A 19,631-nucleotide genomic window follows, 5' to 3' on the forward strand; every position below is an offset into this window, starting at 1 on the left:
TGGGGGAGGAGTCTCCCCAGTTCTTAGTGTGAGCTCAAGCTGAGTACAGTGTGGAAAGGAGGTGAATTTGTGTGTGGAGAAATCCTGAGGGAAGCCTAAGAAAATCTCTTCTCAAGTCAGCTCCGCCATTCTGCAAGTGTTCCCCTGTACAGCAGTGAGTCAAACTCTGGCGGTGATAGAAGTTGGACCTTGTCAGAACCCTAGTCTATGTGGGAAATTTACAGTGTCTAATCTCAATTCAGTATTATTGAAGTGGGTGAAAAGCACTATAAGTCCCAGCAAGGCAGCAGGGCTCCCAATGGGATGCACTGCAACCCTTCTACTGTGCTCCATACCGTGTGTGTAATTACATCTGCACCTGCTCAGTAAATGGCAGTTATCAGTAACCTGACGTCAGTGTGTTTATTACCCTGTGATTGGCCCAGGAGAAGCTGTCTCCACCTCTGGCCATGTATAGGCTAAAGGTGCCCTGGAATTCCTTGCACCTCCATGTAACCACATCATTATAAATAGATCTGATGATAAATCAAATGTCAGAGTCATGCTAGTCCTCTGGAATAACACATCTCTAGTTAAAGAGCAGTTTATAAGATCTGACTGAGCTGCTTGGCATCACACCAACATGTGCTCCTCAGAAGATGAAGTGCAAAAACTTTTTAACTATACATATGGATTTTTAGTCTCAAAGGTAAGAATTCAAGTTCATTGTTACAAATATAACTACTTCAGTTTTAAGCATATGTCTGTGAACACTTTAAGCCTTTGTCTGTGAACACTGTACCTCATTCCTAAATTCATTCTTAACTGAGTGCTGTGAGGATTACATATGCACAAGAAAAAAAATATAGGTGTCTTGCATATCTAAATTGTATGAGTTTGCTGAGTAGTTTAGAATTTATATAATATAATAGTAGTAAGAAGAATTCACAGAACTAAATAATATTTAGTGTCTGACAAAATTACCAATCACTGAAAAAACACTAAAATATAACTTTTAATGAATAATAGCATAAAATGTATGAAAAAACCACCACAGTGCTGCTCAAAAAAGAGGCTAAAAGTATTAATGCTCAATCACAGGATCTATGGATGACGATCCTAAATGTATGACACATATATCACAAAAAATGCCATAAATTTGCTCCCCAAATGAGGAGACTTGCCAGATGAAATACTGATATAGTTCCTATAGGATAGATGGGGTACAGGTAAGTGAGGGGGGATAGGGAGCGAGGACCTAGGGTGGTATAGGCCTGGTGTGCATATAGCCACTACCTAAGTGTCCCTACAGTAGGGGCCCTACGCTACCCCTATGCCTAGGCGGGTTGTTCTGTCCTAAAAAGGACAGGCCCGCACTGGAACCTACCCCTATGTTCCTAGAGATTCCCTATGTAGATAGACAATGAGGGAACTGACTGTCTCACTGGATCAGCCTGTCTAGCTAGGTGAGGGTAGGAATAGGGTAGACAGATGGCCTATTGCCAATACTCAATGTATATATGGTAGCACCTCACTCTTGTGATTAGAAAACAGATGCTGGATCCACAAATATACCAGTAATAGGTGATCAAATACTGGTGGGCTAGTAGCCAACAGTAAAGCCCGGAATGAAATTCTATTTATGTAGTGTGACACACATATATGTCTAGGTGATGATTAACCATGATCAATACTACTGAAGGAATATAGTATTGTTCCCAACAAGGAATATAGTATTGTTCCCAATAAGTATGCAGACAGCTATATATATACAGAGGTGTGTCTAAGAATACCTTAGACAGTTGTAATTGCCATGGCACTAGAACCCACAATGTGACCAGCAATAAATAATAAAAAGTTCAATTTATCTGAATCTAGTAACATTGTTAATGATACAACTTATCTGGGTCTTATGGCATTATTGGTGGTAACGTCTCGACGCATTTCTTGCCCCAATCATCAGGAGAAGGTAGGGGGCCTGAGTGATGTCAATCAGATGTCTATGATGGTCAGTCCCGGTAGCTGATGTATGCCGGAAGTGATGGCGGCATCACTTCCGGCATACATCAGCTACCGGGACCGACCATCATAGACATCTATGATGACAGTCAGTTCCCTCATTGTCTATCTACATAGGGAATCTCTTGGAACATAGGGGTAGGTTCCAGTGTGGGCCCGTCCTTTTTAGGACAGACCAATTCGCCTAGGCATAGGGGTAGCGTAGGGCCCCTACTGTAGGGACACTTAGGTAGTGGCCATATCCACACCAGGCCTACACCACCCTAGGTCTTCCCTCCCTATCCCCCCTCACTTACCTGTACCCCATCTATCCTATAGGAACTATATCAGTATTTCATCTGGCAAGTGAGTCTCCTAATTTGAGGAGCAAACTTATGGCATTTTTTGTGATATATGTGTCATACATTTAGGATCGTCATCCATAGATCCTGTGATTGAGCATTAATACTTTTAGCCTCTTTTTTGAGCAGCACTGTGGTGGTTTTTTGATACATTGTATGCTATTATTCATTAAAAGTTATATTTTAGTGTTTTTTCGGTGATTAATAATAGTAAGAACAAGCATCAGCAGTTACTGAAGTCTTATGATGTCCTGTGTCAGACATTACAATATTTATTCACATGTCTAAATAATGTACATTTTATATTATGCAAAACAACAGTAATGCATTAGGGGTGGCTTACAGGGTGGCGTGTGTAGTGTATTGAAAGGGTGTTGTAACTGGAATAGAGTTTGTGACACCAGGGTAATGTTGACCTCCACATTCCTAGATAAGCAGCTTGCTGGTCCAAGCTCTGGGGCAATAAATACCACAGATGCAGGGTTACGGAAACTTCTTTTACTGGAAAGGTCTTGCGTTTTTCCTGACTGATTGAAATTTTAAATGTTACTTTTAACTTTACATTACAATGTACGCCCAAGCGAAAAAATATTACTTTGTCTGTAAATTTTGCACCTTTTAGGGGTTTTGTTGTTACGCAGTATACTTTACAGTAATCTGGACATATTAGCTTTATTCTGTGGGGTCAAAGTTTATTTTATTTACAGAATAAGTATGCTTAAAATCCCATTTTTCTGACCCCTATAATTTTATTTTTTTATTTTTCTGTCTATAGGGCTGTTTGAGGCCTACATTTTTGCGCAGTGATGTGCACTTTGCATTGGTACCATTTTGGTCTAGATTTATGAATTTATTTTTCCTGGTTTATGTGACATTTTTGCCATTTACTGTACAGAATCAATAATGTTTAACTTTATTAATTTGAACAATTCCACATGTGATAATATTAAATATTTTTATTTGTATTTGAAAAATAGGAAAAGGGAAATTTTTATTAATGTGTTTTTTTTATACCTTTTAAACTTTTTTTTTTTTTTTTTTATATTGATCTATTACATAGCATCGCACAGCCAGATTGCCGTGTGGCTAGCATGGCAATCTACAGAAGGCCTCTGCCTACCAATAGTCACAGTCACATAACAGAGGGGTGCGTATTCAGACAAGTGACAAGTGCTGTTCCCTTTACAAACCTCTTCACCCCTTAATGACCACGGGTTTTTCCATTTTTGCACTCTTGTTTTTTCCTCCTCACCTTTTAAAAATCATAATCCTTTTAATTTTACATTTAAAAATCCATATTATGCCTTATTTTTTTGTGCCACCAATTCTACTTTGCAGTGACTTCAGTCATTTTACCCAAAAATCTACGGCGAAACGTAAAAAAAAAATCATTGTGGTGAAGAAAAAACGCCATTTTGTAATTTTTGGGGGCTTCCGTTTCTACGCAGTACATAAAGATGATACCCTACTTATATAGGTTTAATTTTGTTTTACTTCTGGAAACAATCATAAATACATGCAGGAAAATGTATACGTTTAAAATTGTCATATTCTGACCCCTATAACTTTTATTTTATTTTAACGTGTATGGGGCGGCTTGAGGGCTAATTTTTTGCGCAGTACCATTTTTGTATTGATCAGACTTTTTGATTGCTTTATATTCATTTTTTCATGATATAAAAAGTGACAAAAAGTACATTATTTTGGACATTGGAATTTTTTGCGCATACGCCATTGACCGTGCTGTTTAATTAATGATATATTTTTATAGTTCAGACATTGACGCATGCGGCGATACCACATATGTTTATATTTATTTTTATTTACATGTTTTTTTTATGGGAAAAGGGGGGTGATTTGGACTTTTATTAGGAAAGGGTTAAATCACATTTACTAACTTTTTTTTTTTTTTTTTTGCAGTGCTATAGCTCCCATAGGGGGCTATAACACTGCACACACTGATCTTTTACACTGATAACTGCAAAGCGATAGCTTTGCATTGATCAGTGTTATCAGCGGTCGATTGCTCAAGCCTGCATCTCAGTCTTGGAGCAATCAATCGCCGAACTGACGTGTCGGAGGAAGGTAAGAGGACCTCCGCTCGCTTCGTAGCTGATCGGGTCACCGCCTTTGCAGGGGTCCCAACCAGCCCCACTGAGCAGCCGGGAAGCTTTTACTTTTGTCTTAACTTTGGTTCAACTTGGGTTAATGCCGTGTCTAAAGGGTTAATAGTGCGTGGCACCGCACATCTGACCACTGTCACTTTTAGCATTAATAACTCTGGGATACTTTTACTTTTTATTCTGATTTTGAGATAGTTTTCTTGTGACATATTGTACATTATGTCAGTGGTAAATATTTGTCCATACTTGAATAAATTCTTGGTGAAAAATCCCAAAATTTTATGAAACATTTGAAAATGTTGAATTTTTTAACTTTCACAAATACAATATGTCTACTTTATATTTTCATCATAAAGTTGACATATTTTTACTTTTGGAAGACATCAGAGGGCTTCAAAGTTCAGCAGCAATTTTCCAATTTTTCACAACATTTTCAAAATTGGAATTTTTGAGGGACCATTTCAGTTTCAAGAGGATTTAAAGGGCCTTCATATTAGAAATACCCCATAAATGACCCCATTATAAAAACTGCATCCCTCAAAGTATCCAAAATGACATTCAGTAAGTGTGTTAAGCCTTTAGGTGTTTCACAGGAATAGCAGCAAAGTGAAGGAGAAAATTCAAAATCTTCATTTTTTACACTCGCATGTTCTTGTAGACCCAGTTTTTGAAATTTTACAAGGGGTAAAAGGAGAAAAAGTACCCAAAAATGTGTAACCCAATTTCTCTCGAGTAAGGAAATACCTCATATGTGAATGTAAAGTGTTCAGTGGGCGCAGTAGAGGGCTCATAAGGGAAGGAGCGACAATGGGATTTTGGAGAGTGAGTTTTTATTAAATAGTTTTGGGGGGGCATATCACATTTAGGAAGCCCCTATGGTGCCAGAACAGCAAAAAAAACAAAAAAAACAACATGGCCTACTATTTTAAAAACTACACCCCTCAAGGAACGTAACAAGGGGTACAGTGAGTCTTAACACCCCAGAGGTGTTTGACGACTTTTCGTTAAAGTCGGATGTGTAAATGATTTTTTTTTCACTAAAATGCTGGTTTTCCCCCAAGGGGTAATAGGATAAAATGTCCCCCAAAATTTGTAACCCCATGTCTTCTGAGTATGGAAATACCCCATGTGTGGACGTCAAGTGATCTGCGGGTGAATTACAATGCTCAGAAGAGAAGAAGTGCCATTGAGCTTTTGGAGAAAGAATTTGGTTGGAATGGAAGTCGAGAGCCATGTGATTTTACAAAGCCCCCCTGTGGTGCCAGAACAGCGGACCCCCACATGTGACCCCATTTTGGAAACTACACTCCTCACAGAATATAATAAGGGGTGCATTGAGCATTTACACCCCACTGGCATTTGACAGATCTTTGGAACAGTGGGCTGTGCAAATTAAAAATAAAATTTTAAATTTTCACGGACCACTGTTCTAAAAATCTGTCAGACACCTGTCGGGTGTAAATGCTCTCTGCACCCCTTATTAAATTCTGTGATGGGTTGAGTTTCCAAACTGGGGTCACATGTGGGTGGGGGTCCATTGTTCTGGCACTATATGGGCTTTGTAAACACACATAACCTTCAATTCCGGACACATTTTCTCTCCAAAAGCCCAATGGTGCAGTTTCTCTTCTGAGCATTGTAGTTCGCCTGCAGAGAACTTGACATCCACATGTGCAGTATTTTCTTACTCAGAAGAAATGGGGCTACAAATTTTGTGGGGCTATTTTCCTATTCTCCCTTGTGAAAATGAAAAATGTAGGGTAACATCAGCATTTTTGTGAAATTGTTTTTCCTTTTCACATCCAAATTTAACGAAAATTCGTCAAACACCTGTGAGGTGTTAAGGCTCACTATACCCCTTGTTACATTCCATGTGGGGTATAGTTTCCAAAATGGGGTCACATGTGGGTATTTAATGTTTTGTTTTTATGTCAGAATCCCTGTAAAATCAGCCACCCTTGTGCAAATCACCAAATTACACCTCAAATGTACATGGTGCGCTCTCACTTCTGAGCCATGTTGTGTGCCCGAAGATCACTTTACACCCACATATGGGGTATTTCCGTACTCAGGGTAAATTGCATTACAAATTTTTGGGGTCTTTTTTTCCTTTTACGCTTGTGAAAATTTAAAGTATGGGGCAACACCAGCATGTCAGTGTAAAAAAATTACATTTTTTTTTACAATAAACTGCTACATGCTGGTGTAGACACCAACTTTACCTTTTCATAAGGGGTAAAAGGAGAAAAAGCCCCCCAAAATTTGTAACACAATTTCTCCCGAGTACGGAAATACCCCATATGTGGCATTAAACTGTTGCCTTGAAATACGACATGGCTCCAAAACGAGAGAGTGCCATGCGCATTTGAGGCCTGTTTTGGGGATTTGCATCCACCACCAAAATACCCTACAGCAGTGTTTCCCAAACAGGGTTCATCCAGCTGTTGCAAAAACCCCTGCATGCTTTGACAGTCAGTGGCTGTTCGGCAACACTGGGAGTTGTTGTTTTTCAACAGCTTGATGCTCCGTTTTGGAAACAGTGACGTTTTTTTTTTAATTATTATTGGGGGAGGGGGACTGTGTAGGGGTATATGTATATGTAGTGTTTTACTTTTTATTTTGTTTAGTGTAGTGTTTTTAGGGTACATTCACACGGGCAGGGGTTTACAGGAGTTTGAGCTGGGAGTTTGAGCTGCAGCAGAAAATTTGCTGCATCTGAAACTTGCCGCAGAGAACTCGCTATAAACCCCCTCCCATGTGGAAGTACCCTGTACATTCACATGGGGGGGGCAAACCTCCAGCTGTTGCAAAACTACAACTCCCAGCATGCACTGACAGACCATGCATGCTGGGAGTTTCAGTTATGCAACAGCTGGAGGCACATTGGTTGCACAACACTGAGTTTATTACTTAACTCAGTGTTTCGCAACCAGTGTGCCTCCTGCTGTTACAAAACTAGAACTCCCAGCATGTAGTTTTGCAACAGCTGGAGGGACACTGCTACAACTCCCAGCATGCCTGTTAATAGTCTGTGCATGCTGGGAGTTGTAGTTATGCAACAGCTGAAAGCACAATTTTTCATAGAAAAAATGTGTCTCCAGCGGTTGCATAACTACAACCCCCAGCATGCACAGACTACCAAAGGGCATGCTGGGAGTAGTAGTTGGAACTCCAGCTGTTGCAAAACTGCAACTCCCAGCATGCCCTTTGGCTGTGCATGCTGAGTTTTGTTGCTAAGGAACAGCAGGAGGTGAACAGGCCTCCCCTCCTGCTGTATCCTGCCTCTGGGACCGCCGTCCCTGCTGCCACCACTCCTGCCACTGGGATCGCTGCCGCCGCTTCTGAGAGAACCCCCACCGGACCAGGGAGAGGTAGGAGGCCCCCGCCGGCCCCGATCGCAGCCCCGATCACTGCCCAGCAGGGCAGTGATTGGTCGTCGTTCTAACCATTCAATCACGTGATTGTGAGGTGGCACCCGTGCCACCTCACTCCTGCTTGGTAAGGGTGAATGGGGCTGTCTCAGATTTAATTGCAAGATAGCAGCGTATTTCATGTAGTTTGAATTGGAGTCAGCTCTTTATGCTGTGAAAAATCCACTGTTGACCTCAGTGAAGTCATCAGTATCTCATAAATTGATGGCATAGAGGAATGACTGGCTGTAGTTCCCTGCACAGCTGAGAGGCTGGAGGTCCAATGTGCAGGTAGAAAATATGAAAGAAACAAATACAGTCCCCTTAATTTCCACTACTGGTTTTGGTCAGGCCCTCCCCAATTGTAAAGTCAATGCAAATTCTAGTGATATGTCATTACAATTCTAGTACTGATAGGAAATAGAGATTCTAAAGTAGTTTGTTGCTTTTTCCCTTGCAGACCATGTTTACAGCATGTGAACTAGGAGTTTTTGATTTACTACATGAAGCACAGGAACCAATTTCAGCTGTAAAAATCGCTTCTCGCTTGGGCACCAGTGTGGATGGGATAAGGCAGCTGCTTGATGCCTGTGTTGGACTGAAGCTTTTGAAAGTTGACTTACAAAGCAATGAAGGTAATATTTAGAGATGAGCAAATTAAAAAAAAAATTAGATTTGGTCAATTCACCGAATTTTCCGAAAAAATTAGGTCCGGTACGAATTATTATGTGGTAAATCATTATTAAAAACGGCTATTTCTGGCCTACAGAGAGGCTCATTAGGGGTGTAGAACATTTTGCCTTGGCCTAACTTGCATAGGGAGTGTGCTGTGTTATTGAAATAATATTGTTTTTCAGTATCATATGCAGATTACAAGCATTGCTATTAGAATCACTACCGCAGAGTGTCTGGATGTGGCAGATTTTTTATGTAATTTTAATTTAATTTAATTTTAATTTATTTACATTTTTTGATTACCCATTCTGGTGAGCATCAAGCGAGGCAAGCTACCACCTGTTCCAGCCCTTGCCTCTCAGTGCACCCCTATACTCTGAGTGTCCACTTGAAAAGGGAGGGATTGCAGTACCAGCAACTTGGTCAGGAGCACATTCAGCTTCTGTGCCATTGGATAAGTGGGTGCATAAAGCTAGAAGTGGCTGCAGTGAAAAATCTTATACTTGTATCTTAAAATCGAGCTGACGGTCCTCTGCCAGGCGAGAAACTACCTGTTCCAGTCCCTGCTTCTCAGTGCCCCCCTGACTGTGAAATTGCAAATGTTTCATTTAATCATTTATGGTTCATTGTCATCGCTCCAAGCTGTTTCATTGGATTCTCTTAAAGGAGTAGTCCAGTGGTGATTCAGTGGTGAGCAACTTATCCCCTATCCTAAGGATAGGGGATAAGTTGCAGATCGCGGGGGGTCCGACCCCTGGGGCCCCCCGCGATCTCCTGTACGGAGCCCCGACAGCCCGCGGGAAGGGGGCGTGTCGACCTCCGCAAGAGGCGGCGGCCGACACGCCCCCTCAATACAACTCTATGGCAGAGCCGAAGCGCTGCCTTCGGCAATCTCCGGCTCTGCCATAGAGATGTATTGAGGGGGCGTGTCGGCCGCCACCTCGTGCGGGGGTCGACACCCGCTATCTCGGCAGAGAGCCGGGGCCCCGTACAGAGAGATCGCAGGGGGCCCCAGCGGTCGGACCCCCCGCGATCTCAAACTTATCCCCTATCCTTAGGATAGGGGATAAGTTTTTCACCACTGGACTACCCCTTTAACACAACAGAAATATAGAATGCCGGCACCACCGCATACTGTATATGCTGTGCACACGACTCATGGAAGACTTACTCAGGTATGTATAGTTTGAACTCCGGTGAGCGCTACACGCTGAGAAGTGTAGCATACATGTGAATCACAAAAGAAAGGAAGAAAGCGGACCACTCACCATACCATTGGCAGACAAGTCACTTTAACCGGGTGATCTCTGGACCGGACTAGGATCCATGCAGGGAGGCGGCAGCTGGTAATGGGGGGAGGGGAGTTTAGGCATCGGGCCACGACCATTCCACGCAACTAGGCGCTTCGTCGCGCTTCAGCAGCCTGACGAAATGCCTAGTTGCGTGGAATGGTCCGTGGCCCGACGCCTGAGCTCCCCCCCCCCCCCCCCCCCGTTACCAGCTGCCGCCTCCCTGCATGGATCCTAGTCCGGCCCAGAGATCACCCGGTTGAAGTGACTCGTCTGCCAATGGTATGGTGAACGCTCCGCTTTCTTCCTTTCTTTTGTGATTCACTTGTTTCATTGGATTCTTGTGATAATTCAACAGGTAATGTGAAGTTGACGACCATAGGACATAAGTCTTGAAAAGATTACATTGATTTTTTTCAATTTGAGATTTATATTAGATTCTCAAGTTTAAACCCTGAAGGACGCAAATCTGAGCACTGTAACTTTATATATTAATAACTCTGAGATGCTTTTACCTTTCATTCTGATTCTGAGATGGTTTTTTCATGACATATTCTACTTTAACATAGTGGTAAATTTCCGTCATTACTTGCATCATTTCTTGGTGAAAAATCCCCAAATTTCATGAAAATTTAGAAAATTTAGCATTTTTCTAACTGCAAGGAAAATGGGCATTTCAAATAAATTATATTTTGATACACATATATAATATGTCTACTTTATGTTTGCATCATAAAGTTGACATGTTTTTACTTTTTTGACGACATTGAAGGGCTTCAAAGTTCAGCAGCGATTTTCTAATAAAAAAAAAAAAAATCTAATTCTGCATTTTTCAGGGACCAGTTCAGTTTGAAGTGGATTTGAGGGGCTTCCATGTCAGAAATACCCCCTAACTTACCCCATTATAAAAACTGCACCACTCAAAGTATTCAAAAGGACATTCAGGAAGTTTGTTAACCCTTTAGGTGTTTAGGTGTTTCACAGGAATAGCAGCAAAGTGAAGGAAAAAATTCAAAATCTTCATGTTCTTGTAGAGCCATTTTTTTGAATTCTTACAAGGGGTAAAAGGAGAGAAATCCCCCCAAAATATGTAACCCCATTTCTCTTGAGTGAGTAAATACCTCATATGTGGATGTAAAGTGTTCTGAGAGTGCAGTAGAGGGCTCAGAAGGAAAGGAGCGACAATGGGATTTTGGAGAGTGAATTTTTCGGAAATGGTTTTTGGGGGGCATGTCACATTTAGGAAGCCCCTTTGGTGCCAGAACAGCCAAAAAAATTCACTAAAATGCTGGCTTTTACAAGCTGTCTGGGCATGCTGGGAGTTGTAGTTTTGCAACATCTGGAGGGCTACAGTTTAGAGACCACTGCATAGTGGTCTCCAAACTGTCACCCTGAAGATGTTGCTAGACAACTACTTACCTCCTGCAGCAGGATCGCCGCTCGCCGCGCAAGCTGGAGGATCGCCGTCCGCCGCCGCCTCCATGTAAAGGACCTCCGCCGCTCATATCACGGTTCCCCCGAACATTAACCCCCCCCACCCCAATCTGCTATTGGTCGGTCGCTTCTGATTGACCAATAGCAGAGATAGGAGGGGTGGCACCCCTGCCACCTCCCTCCTATCCCTTCCAAGACACCACCATTCTTCCTCATTTTCTGGGTCACCAGAGACCCGTATGACCCGGAATCATTGCAGATCAATGGTCTGAATTGGAGGGGGGAGGTCTTGACGATGTGCCAAGATGCCCGCTGAATGATTTCAGCAGGCATCCCGGTCCGGTCCCCAACCAGCTAGCAGCAGGGACCGAAATTCCCACGGGAGTACATGTACGCCCTGCGCCCTTAAGGACACAGGATGTAGGGTGTATGTGTACGCCCTGTGTCCTGAAGAGGTTAATGTCCCGGTGTTTACTTTGAACTAGTACTGTATGAACACAGAACCCAATCTAACAAGGAGTCACATAGCGGCACAATGACAGTGCCAGAAGGTGGCAGCAGCATGAGGACACCGTTATCTGGCAGAATCACACAGCCTGGAATTGCCGGCAGCAAGAGGAGACCATATAGTGGCTGAATGACACAGCCTGGAGTTGGCGGCAGCATGAGGAGACAATAGGGCCTCACAATCCCTAAGATTAAAAAATCATAACTCTTTCAATTTTGCACCTAAAAATCCATATGATTGCTTATTTTTTGCGCCACCAATTCTACTTTGTAATGACGTCAGTCATTTTGCCCAAAAATCTACGGTGAAACGGAAAAAAAAATCATTGTGCGACAAAATTGAAAAAAAACGCAGTTTTGTAACTTTTGGGGGCATCCGTTTCTACGTAGTACATTTTTAGGTAAAATTGACACCTTATCTTTATTCTGTAGGTCCATACGATTAAAATGATACCCTACTTATATACAGTGGTCCCTCAACATACGATGGTAATTCGTTCCAAACGAGCCATTGTTTGTCGAATCCATCGTATGTTGAGGGATTCGTGCAATGTAAAGTATAGGAACCTGTACTCACCTGTCCCCGCCGCTCGAGATGGTGTCCCCGCCGCTCCCGATGGTGACCCCGGGCCTCCGCTGGGCTCTCCGCTGTCTTCTCCGGTCCTCTGCTGTCTTCTCCGGTCCTCTGCTTTCTTTCGCAAGGCCTTACTGGGCCTGCGTAGCGACGTCATTATGCCACTGCGTACGCCATTCCTATTGGATGACATGCGCAGCAGCGTATTGACGTCATCGGAGAGGGCCGAGAAGACACCGGAAGACCAGCGCTGGACCCGGAGGGCACCCCGGAGCATCGTGGAGGGGTAAGTAATACTTACCGCACCACACGGGGAACATTAAGCTGCTATCCGGCAGCAGCTTAAGCATTTGGCGCTGCTGGATAGCACTTAATGTGATGGCCACGATATAAAAAAGCATCGTATGTCGATGCTGACATCAACATGCGATGGCCTCTGAGAGGCCATCGTATGTCGATTTCATCATATGTCGGGGCCATCGTAGGTCGGGGGGTCACTGTAGGTTTCATTTTGTCGTACTTCTGGAAAAATCATAACTACATGCAGGAAAATTAATACGTTTAAAATTGTCATCTTCTGACCCCTATAACTTATTAATTTTTCTGTGTATGGGGTGGTATGAGGGCTCAATTTTTTGCGCCGTGATCTGAAGTTTTTAACGGTACCATTTTTGCATTGATAGGACTTATTGATCGCTTTTTATTCATTTTTAAATTATATAAAAAGTGACAAAAAAATGCACTATTTTGGACTTTGGAATTTTTTTGCGCGTACGCCATTGACCGAGCGGTTTAGTTAACGATATATTTTTATAATTCGGACATTTCCGCACGCGGGGATACCATATATGTTTATTTTTATTTACACTGTGTTTTTTTTTATGGGAAAAGGGGGGTGATTCAAACTTTTAATACGGGAGGGGTTAAATGATATTCATTCACTTTTTTTTCACTTTTTTTTTGCAGTGTTATAGATCCCATAGGGACCTATAACACTGCACACACTGATCTTTATCATTGATCACTGGTTTCTCATAGGAAACCAGTGATCGATGATTCTGCCGCTTGACTGCTCATGCCTGGATCTCAGGCACTGAGCAGTCATTCCGCGATCGGACAGCGAGGAGGCAGGTAGGGGCCCTCCCGCTGTCCTGTAAGCTTTTCGGGAATGCCGCGATTTCACCGCGGCTATCCCGAACAGCCCACTGAGTTAACCGGCACTTTTTACTTTCACTTTTAGCCGTGTGGCTCAGCTCTGAGCGCGCGGCTAAAGGGTTAATAGTGCGCGGCGCTGCGATCGGCGCTGCGCGCTATTAGCGGTGGGTCCCGGCTTCACTATGACGCTGGGCCTGCCGTGATATGATGCGGGGTTACCGTGTAACCCCACGTTATATCACGGGAGCAGGACCAAGGACGTACCTGTACGTCCTTGATCCTTAAGGGGTTAAAAGATTAATTTGAAAATTTTAATTGAAGATTTATGATAGCTAGTGCAACCAATAAAACATTTTCGGTAATGTCCCAGGCCCAGCAGCATCAGTAAACCATATATAGTGGCTGAATGACACAGCCTGGAGTTGGTGGCAGCATGTGGAGACAATAGGGCTTCACAAACCCTAAGATTAAATAAAAGAGGAATTTTCAAATTTAAATTGATTTCTGGTAGCTATTGCTTCCATAAAAATTTTTAGGTAATGTCCCAGGCCCAGCAGCATCAGTAAACCATATAGTGGCTGAATGACACAGCCTGGAGCTCGCGGCAGGATGAGGAGACTATATAGTGTCTGAATGGCAAAGCCATTTAATTGAAGATTTATGGTAGCTAGTGCTACCATAAATGTTTTTAGGTATAGTGGCTGAATGACACAGCCTGGAGCTCGCGGCAGGATGAGTAGACAATAGGGTTTCACAAACCCTAAGATTAACAGATGAATTTTCAAATTCAAATTTAAGATTTATAGTAGCCAGTTCTGCCATAAATGTTTTTAGATAATGTCCCAAGCCCAGCAGCATCAACACCAGTAATTTTAATTGAAGATTTATGGTAGCTAGTGCTACCATAAATGTTTTTAGGTATAGTGGCTGAATGACACAGCCTGGAGCTCGCGGCAGGATGAGAAGACAATAGGGTTTCACAAACCCTAAGATTAATAGATGAATTTTCAAATTCAAATTTAAGATTTATGGTTGCCAGTTCTGCCATAAATGTTTTTAGATAATGTCCCAGGCCCAGCAGCATCAGTAAACCATGTAGTGGCTGAATGACACAGCCTGGAGAACAATCCCTAAGATTAAAAGATGAATTTTCAAATTTGAATTGAAGATGTATGGTAGATAGTGCTGCCATAATTTTTTTTAGGTATGGTGCCAGGCCCAGCAGCATCAGTAAACCATATAGCGGCTGAATGACACAGCCTGGAGCTCGCAGCAGCATGAGGAGAAAATAGGGCTTCACAATCCTTAAGATTAAAATATGAATTTTGTAATTTTAATTGAAGATTTATGGTAGCTAGTGCTACCATAAATGTTTTTACGTGATGTCCCAGGCCCAGCAGGATCAGTAAACCATATAGTACTTGAATGGCACAGCCTGGAGTTTGCGGCAGCATGAGTAGAACATATAGTGGCTGAATGGCACAGCCTGGAGTTGACGGCAGATGAGGAGATCATATAGTGGCTGAATGGCACAACCTGGAGCTCACAATCCCTAAGATTAAAAGATTAATTTTCAAATTTAAATTGAAGTCTCTGAATGGCACAGCCTGGAGTTGGCCACAGCATGAGTTGAACATATAGTGTCTTAATGGCACAGCCTGGAGTTGGCAGCAGATGAGGAGACCATATAGTGGCTGAATGGCACACTGGAGTTGGTGGCAGCATGAGTAGAACATGTAGTGCCTGAATGGCACAGCCTGGAGTTGGCGTCAGATGTGGAGACCATATAGTGGCTCAATGGCACAGCCTGGAGTTGGCAGTAGTGAGGAGACCATATAGTGTCTGAATGGCAAAGCCTGGAGATTGCAGCAGAAGATGAGACCATATAGTGGTTGAATGGCACAGCTTGGAGTTGGTGGCAGCATGAGTACAACAGAAAGTGGCAGAATGACACAGCCTGGAGGTGGTGGTAGCATTAGGAGACCATATGGTGGCAGAATGAGACAGCCTGGAGGTGGCAGCAGCAGCATCAGAAGTCCTGAAAGTGACCCGGTGACAGAGTGGTGCAGTGGGTGGGAATACCAGTATCCGGTGGCGAAGGTGGGGGAAAAAAAAAGTCTGATGCGGAGGAATGTTTGTAACTGGGGAGCAGCGCCTTAAATCTTTTTGGCACTATACATATTTGTGAAGTGTGGCACCATGGTCACTTTGGAAATCCTGGCTGATCCATGCCTGATTCATCTTCACAAAGGTCAGTCTCTCTACATTTATTGTGGAAAGACGAGTTCTCCTTGGGGTGACTATGGCCCCCACCGCACTAAAGACCCGCTCTGATGCGCACTACTGGCCGGGCAGGATAGCTTTACCAGGGCAAAATTTACTAGTTGCGGCCACAAAGCATGTTTGGCTGCCCAGAAGTCCAGTGGATCTTCAAGGTGTGTTGGCATGGGCATGTCAAGGTATGCCACCACTTGCTTGTTCAAGTCCTGCTCCAGGTCTACCTGCTGCTGATGAGTTGCTTCACTATGAGGGTGAAGAAAGCTACTCATCAGCGACTGTAGACTCAGGCTGCTGCTGATTGAGCTGGTACTGCTCCTGTCACCCCACCCCTCCCTAGTAGCCATGGCAGTGGAAGGTGAGCGCAGAGGGCCCCCCGAGTCAGACCTGCGAGTGGATGGACCATCAGCCTACTGACTACCTAGGATGTCTCTGTAGTAGGTCAGTTTGTCCCCATAGCAAACAAATGCTGCTCTGGACAGTTCCTAAAATGAACAGAGATGTCAGCAGAAAGCACTGTGGTCATGATGTCAGCAGAAAGCACTGTTTTCCTAAAAGAAAATAATTTCCTATGTACTATTCAGCAGCTAATAAGTCCTGGAAGGATTAAGATTATTTTTAATAGAAGTAATTTACAAATCTGTTTAACTTTCTGGCACCAGTCGATTTAAAAAAAAAAAAGTTTTCCACCCGAGTACCCCTTTAACCCCTTAACGACGCAGGACGTATATTTACGTCCTGCGCCGGCTCCCGCGATATGAAGCGGGATCGCGCCGCGATCCCGCATCATATCGCGTGGGTCCCGGCGCTAATCAACGGCCGGGACCCGCGGCTAATACCACACATTGCCGATCGCGGCGATGTGCGGTATTAACCCTTTAGAAGCGGCGGTCAAAGCTGACCGCCGCTTCTAAAGTGAAACTGAAAGTATCCCGGCTGCTCAGTCGGGCTGTTCGGGACCGCCGCGGTGAAATCGCGGCGTCCCGAACAGCTGATCGGACACCGGGAGGGCTCTTACCTGCCTCCTCGGTGTCCGATCGACGAATGACTGCTCCGTGCCTGAGATCCAGGCAGGAGCAGTCAAGCGCCGATAATGCTGATCACAGGCGTGTTAATACACGCCTGTGATCAGGATGAGAGATCAGTGTGTGCAATGTTATAGGTCCCTATGGGACCTATAACACTGCAAAAAAAAAGTAATAAAAAAGTGTTAATAAAGGTCATTTAACCCCTTCCCTAATAAAAGTTTGAATCACCCCCCTTTTCCCACAAGAAAAATAAAACAGTGTAAAAAAAATAAAAATAAACATATGTGGTATCGCCGCGTGCGTAAATGTCCGAAATATAAAAATATATCATTAATTAAGCCGTACGGTCAATGACGTACGCGCAAAAAAAAAAGTCAGATCAAAACAAAAATCATACCAATAAAAACTTCAGATCACGACGCAAAAAATGAGTCCTCATACTGCCCTGTACATGGAAAAAAAAAAGTTATAGGGGTCAGAAGATGACATTTTTAAACGTATAAATTTTACTGCATGTAGTTATGATTTTTTCCATAAGTGCGACAAAACCAAACCTATATAAGTAGGGTATCATTTTAACCGTATGGACCTACAGAATAATGATAAGGTGTAATTTTTACCGAAATATGCACTGCGTAGAAACGGAAGCCCCCAAAAGTTACAAAATGGCGTTTTATTTTCGATTTTGTCGCACAATGATTTTTTTTTCCGTTTCGCCGTGCATTTTTGGGTAAAATGACTAATGTCACTGCAAAGTAGAATTGGCGACGCAAAAAATAAGCCATAATATGGATTTTTAGGTGGAAAATTGAAAGGGTTATGATTTTTAAAAGGTAAGGAGGAAAAAACGAAAGTGCAAAAACGGAAAAACCCTGAGTCCTTAAGGGGTTAAAGGTGTACTGCAGTTGAAATGTTTTTTTTAATCAAATCAACGGGCTCCAGACTGGCGGGACCACAGGTGTTGCAGTGTGAGTGGTGGGAACTTATGTCATTAACCCCGGGGGTCGGATGGTATTGACCCCTATGTGTTCATGACACCAGTGTGGTTTTCAGGTTCCGAAACACCACATGCCCGGATTCTCTGCTATCCCACGGGCTAGTAGTGAATAAAGAGTCCACAACCAGTTATAGTCAAACAGAGGCTTTACTGAGTAGAAGACAGTGTAATTATCTTCACAGCTAAGGCCAAAATTCCCAGAGAGGTGGCCAGTACCCAGAGGACCTCACAGCTTGCTGGACCAATACTTGTAATTAACTTGACTTGTAATTAGACTTGACTTGACTATGTGCAGGACTTGACTAGATGTAGTGACAGCAGAAATAGACAGACTTGTAGACTTACTGGAGAGACTTGTAGCTTTTGGGGTACTCCAGATGCTGATAACTTGACTCTAAGGCCTCTGGTGCTTGCTGCCTCAGAAAAGACTTGTTCTCAGCAGCAGGTGGTAAAGCTAAGAGAGAGAATTGCATATGGTCACCCCTTAATATAGTGGGGGGCTGGACTAAAGCCCATTGGTCAAGCTGTAGGTCAAGCTGTGGGTCATAGGTTAAAGCTGGTGCTCTCTGGGAGTACATGTGACAACAGATCATGTGACTGCATAACATAACATGTGACCAACTTACTCACCTCCCACAGGTCCTTTATACTATCTAGACATAGGGATCCTGTCTAAGCATTTAAGAAACATACACCACATTTATTAAACCAACAGGAGAACAAAGGGAGACCCTGCAGGGGAGCCCCCAGGTCACTGAGGGACTCAACCTGACAGGGCCTACAGGTAGTACAGGACCGTGTACCTGTACTGGGACATCACATTACCAGAACATCAAGGAAGTTCCTTTCTATTTACTTTCCGGGTGAACTTCGAGATCATATTGTTAAAAGTGTTCAGAGTTGAAAACATGTCCACCCAAACAATGAACACATCATTCACAAACTGACGGTAGCACACTATGGATTTTAAAGGGAACCAATCAGCATATTTTAGAATATATAATGCTTGGCAATGCATTATATATTCTAAAATCATTATCCTCACCATCCCCAGGGGACGTTTGTGCCCCCAGGGATGGAGAAGATATTAAGTTATAAAGGCCACCCAGCAAGTAGTCCCCTGGGCGGGGAATTACGCTTACCAGCTCCGTTTGCTGCAACCATGGCCCAACCCCGACGGCTTGAATGATGGCTCGCGTCATTGCTCTTCTCCCTAGGCAGAATGAGCCGTCATTCAAGCCGTCGGGGCAGGGCCACGGCCACAGCGAACAGAGCTGGTAAGTGTAAGTCCCTGCCCAGGGGACTACTTGCTGGGTGGCCAGGGGGGACTTTATGACTTAATATCTTCACCATTCCTGGAGGCACAAACGTCCCCTGGGGATGGTGAGGATAAAGATTTTAACATATATAACGCATTGCCAAGCATTATATATGCTACAATTGATTGGTTCCCTTTAAAGACCAATTCTTATCAGTAAAAATTTATCAAATGTATTTCAAACTTGGCCACAGAGGTTGACCAGGAGGGCACATACATTCCATGAAAGTGCAAAAATATTCATCTTGCGTCCTCTAAGGGTTAAATGGAAGAAGTTTGGCACAACCAGGACTCTTCCTAGAGTGGGCCATCCCATCAAACTAAGTAATTGGGGGGAAAGGCTTTGGTAACAGAGGTGACCAAGAACCCAATGAACGCCAAAGATCCTGTGTGCGGAGAAACTTCCAGAACGTCAACCATCACAGCAGCACTCCAGCAATCTGAGCTTTATGAATGAGTGGCCAGAAAGAAGCCTCCCAAGATAATGACCCTGAGCACAGAGCCA

At 43.4% G+C, this 19,631-nt stretch overlaps 1 protein-coding gene across 1 annotated transcript in view; it reads left to right on the plus strand.

Annotated features, from left to right (window-relative positions):
* The first annotated feature begins 510 nt into the window (after positions 1–510).
* The window catches only part of LOC130356830 (acetylserotonin O-methyltransferase-like), a 105,825-nt gene continuing 86,704 nt past the window's right edge, over positions 511–19,631 (plus strand). Inside the window, exons 1-2 of the mRNA XM_056558824.1 lie at positions 511–688; positions 8,333–8,507. Coding sequence (XP_056414799.1) covers positions 623–688; positions 8,333–8,507 — 241 coding nt within the window. The 5' untranslated portion in view covers positions 511–622. The remainder of the gene's footprint in view (positions 689–8,332; positions 8,508–19,631) is intronic.

Source organism: Hyla sarda, chromosome 2, assembly GCF_029499605.1.
Source record: "Hyla sarda isolate aHylSar1 chromosome 2, aHylSar1.hap1, whole genome shotgun sequence".
NCBI lineage: Eukaryota > Metazoa > Chordata > Amphibia > Anura > Hylidae > Hyla > Hyla sarda.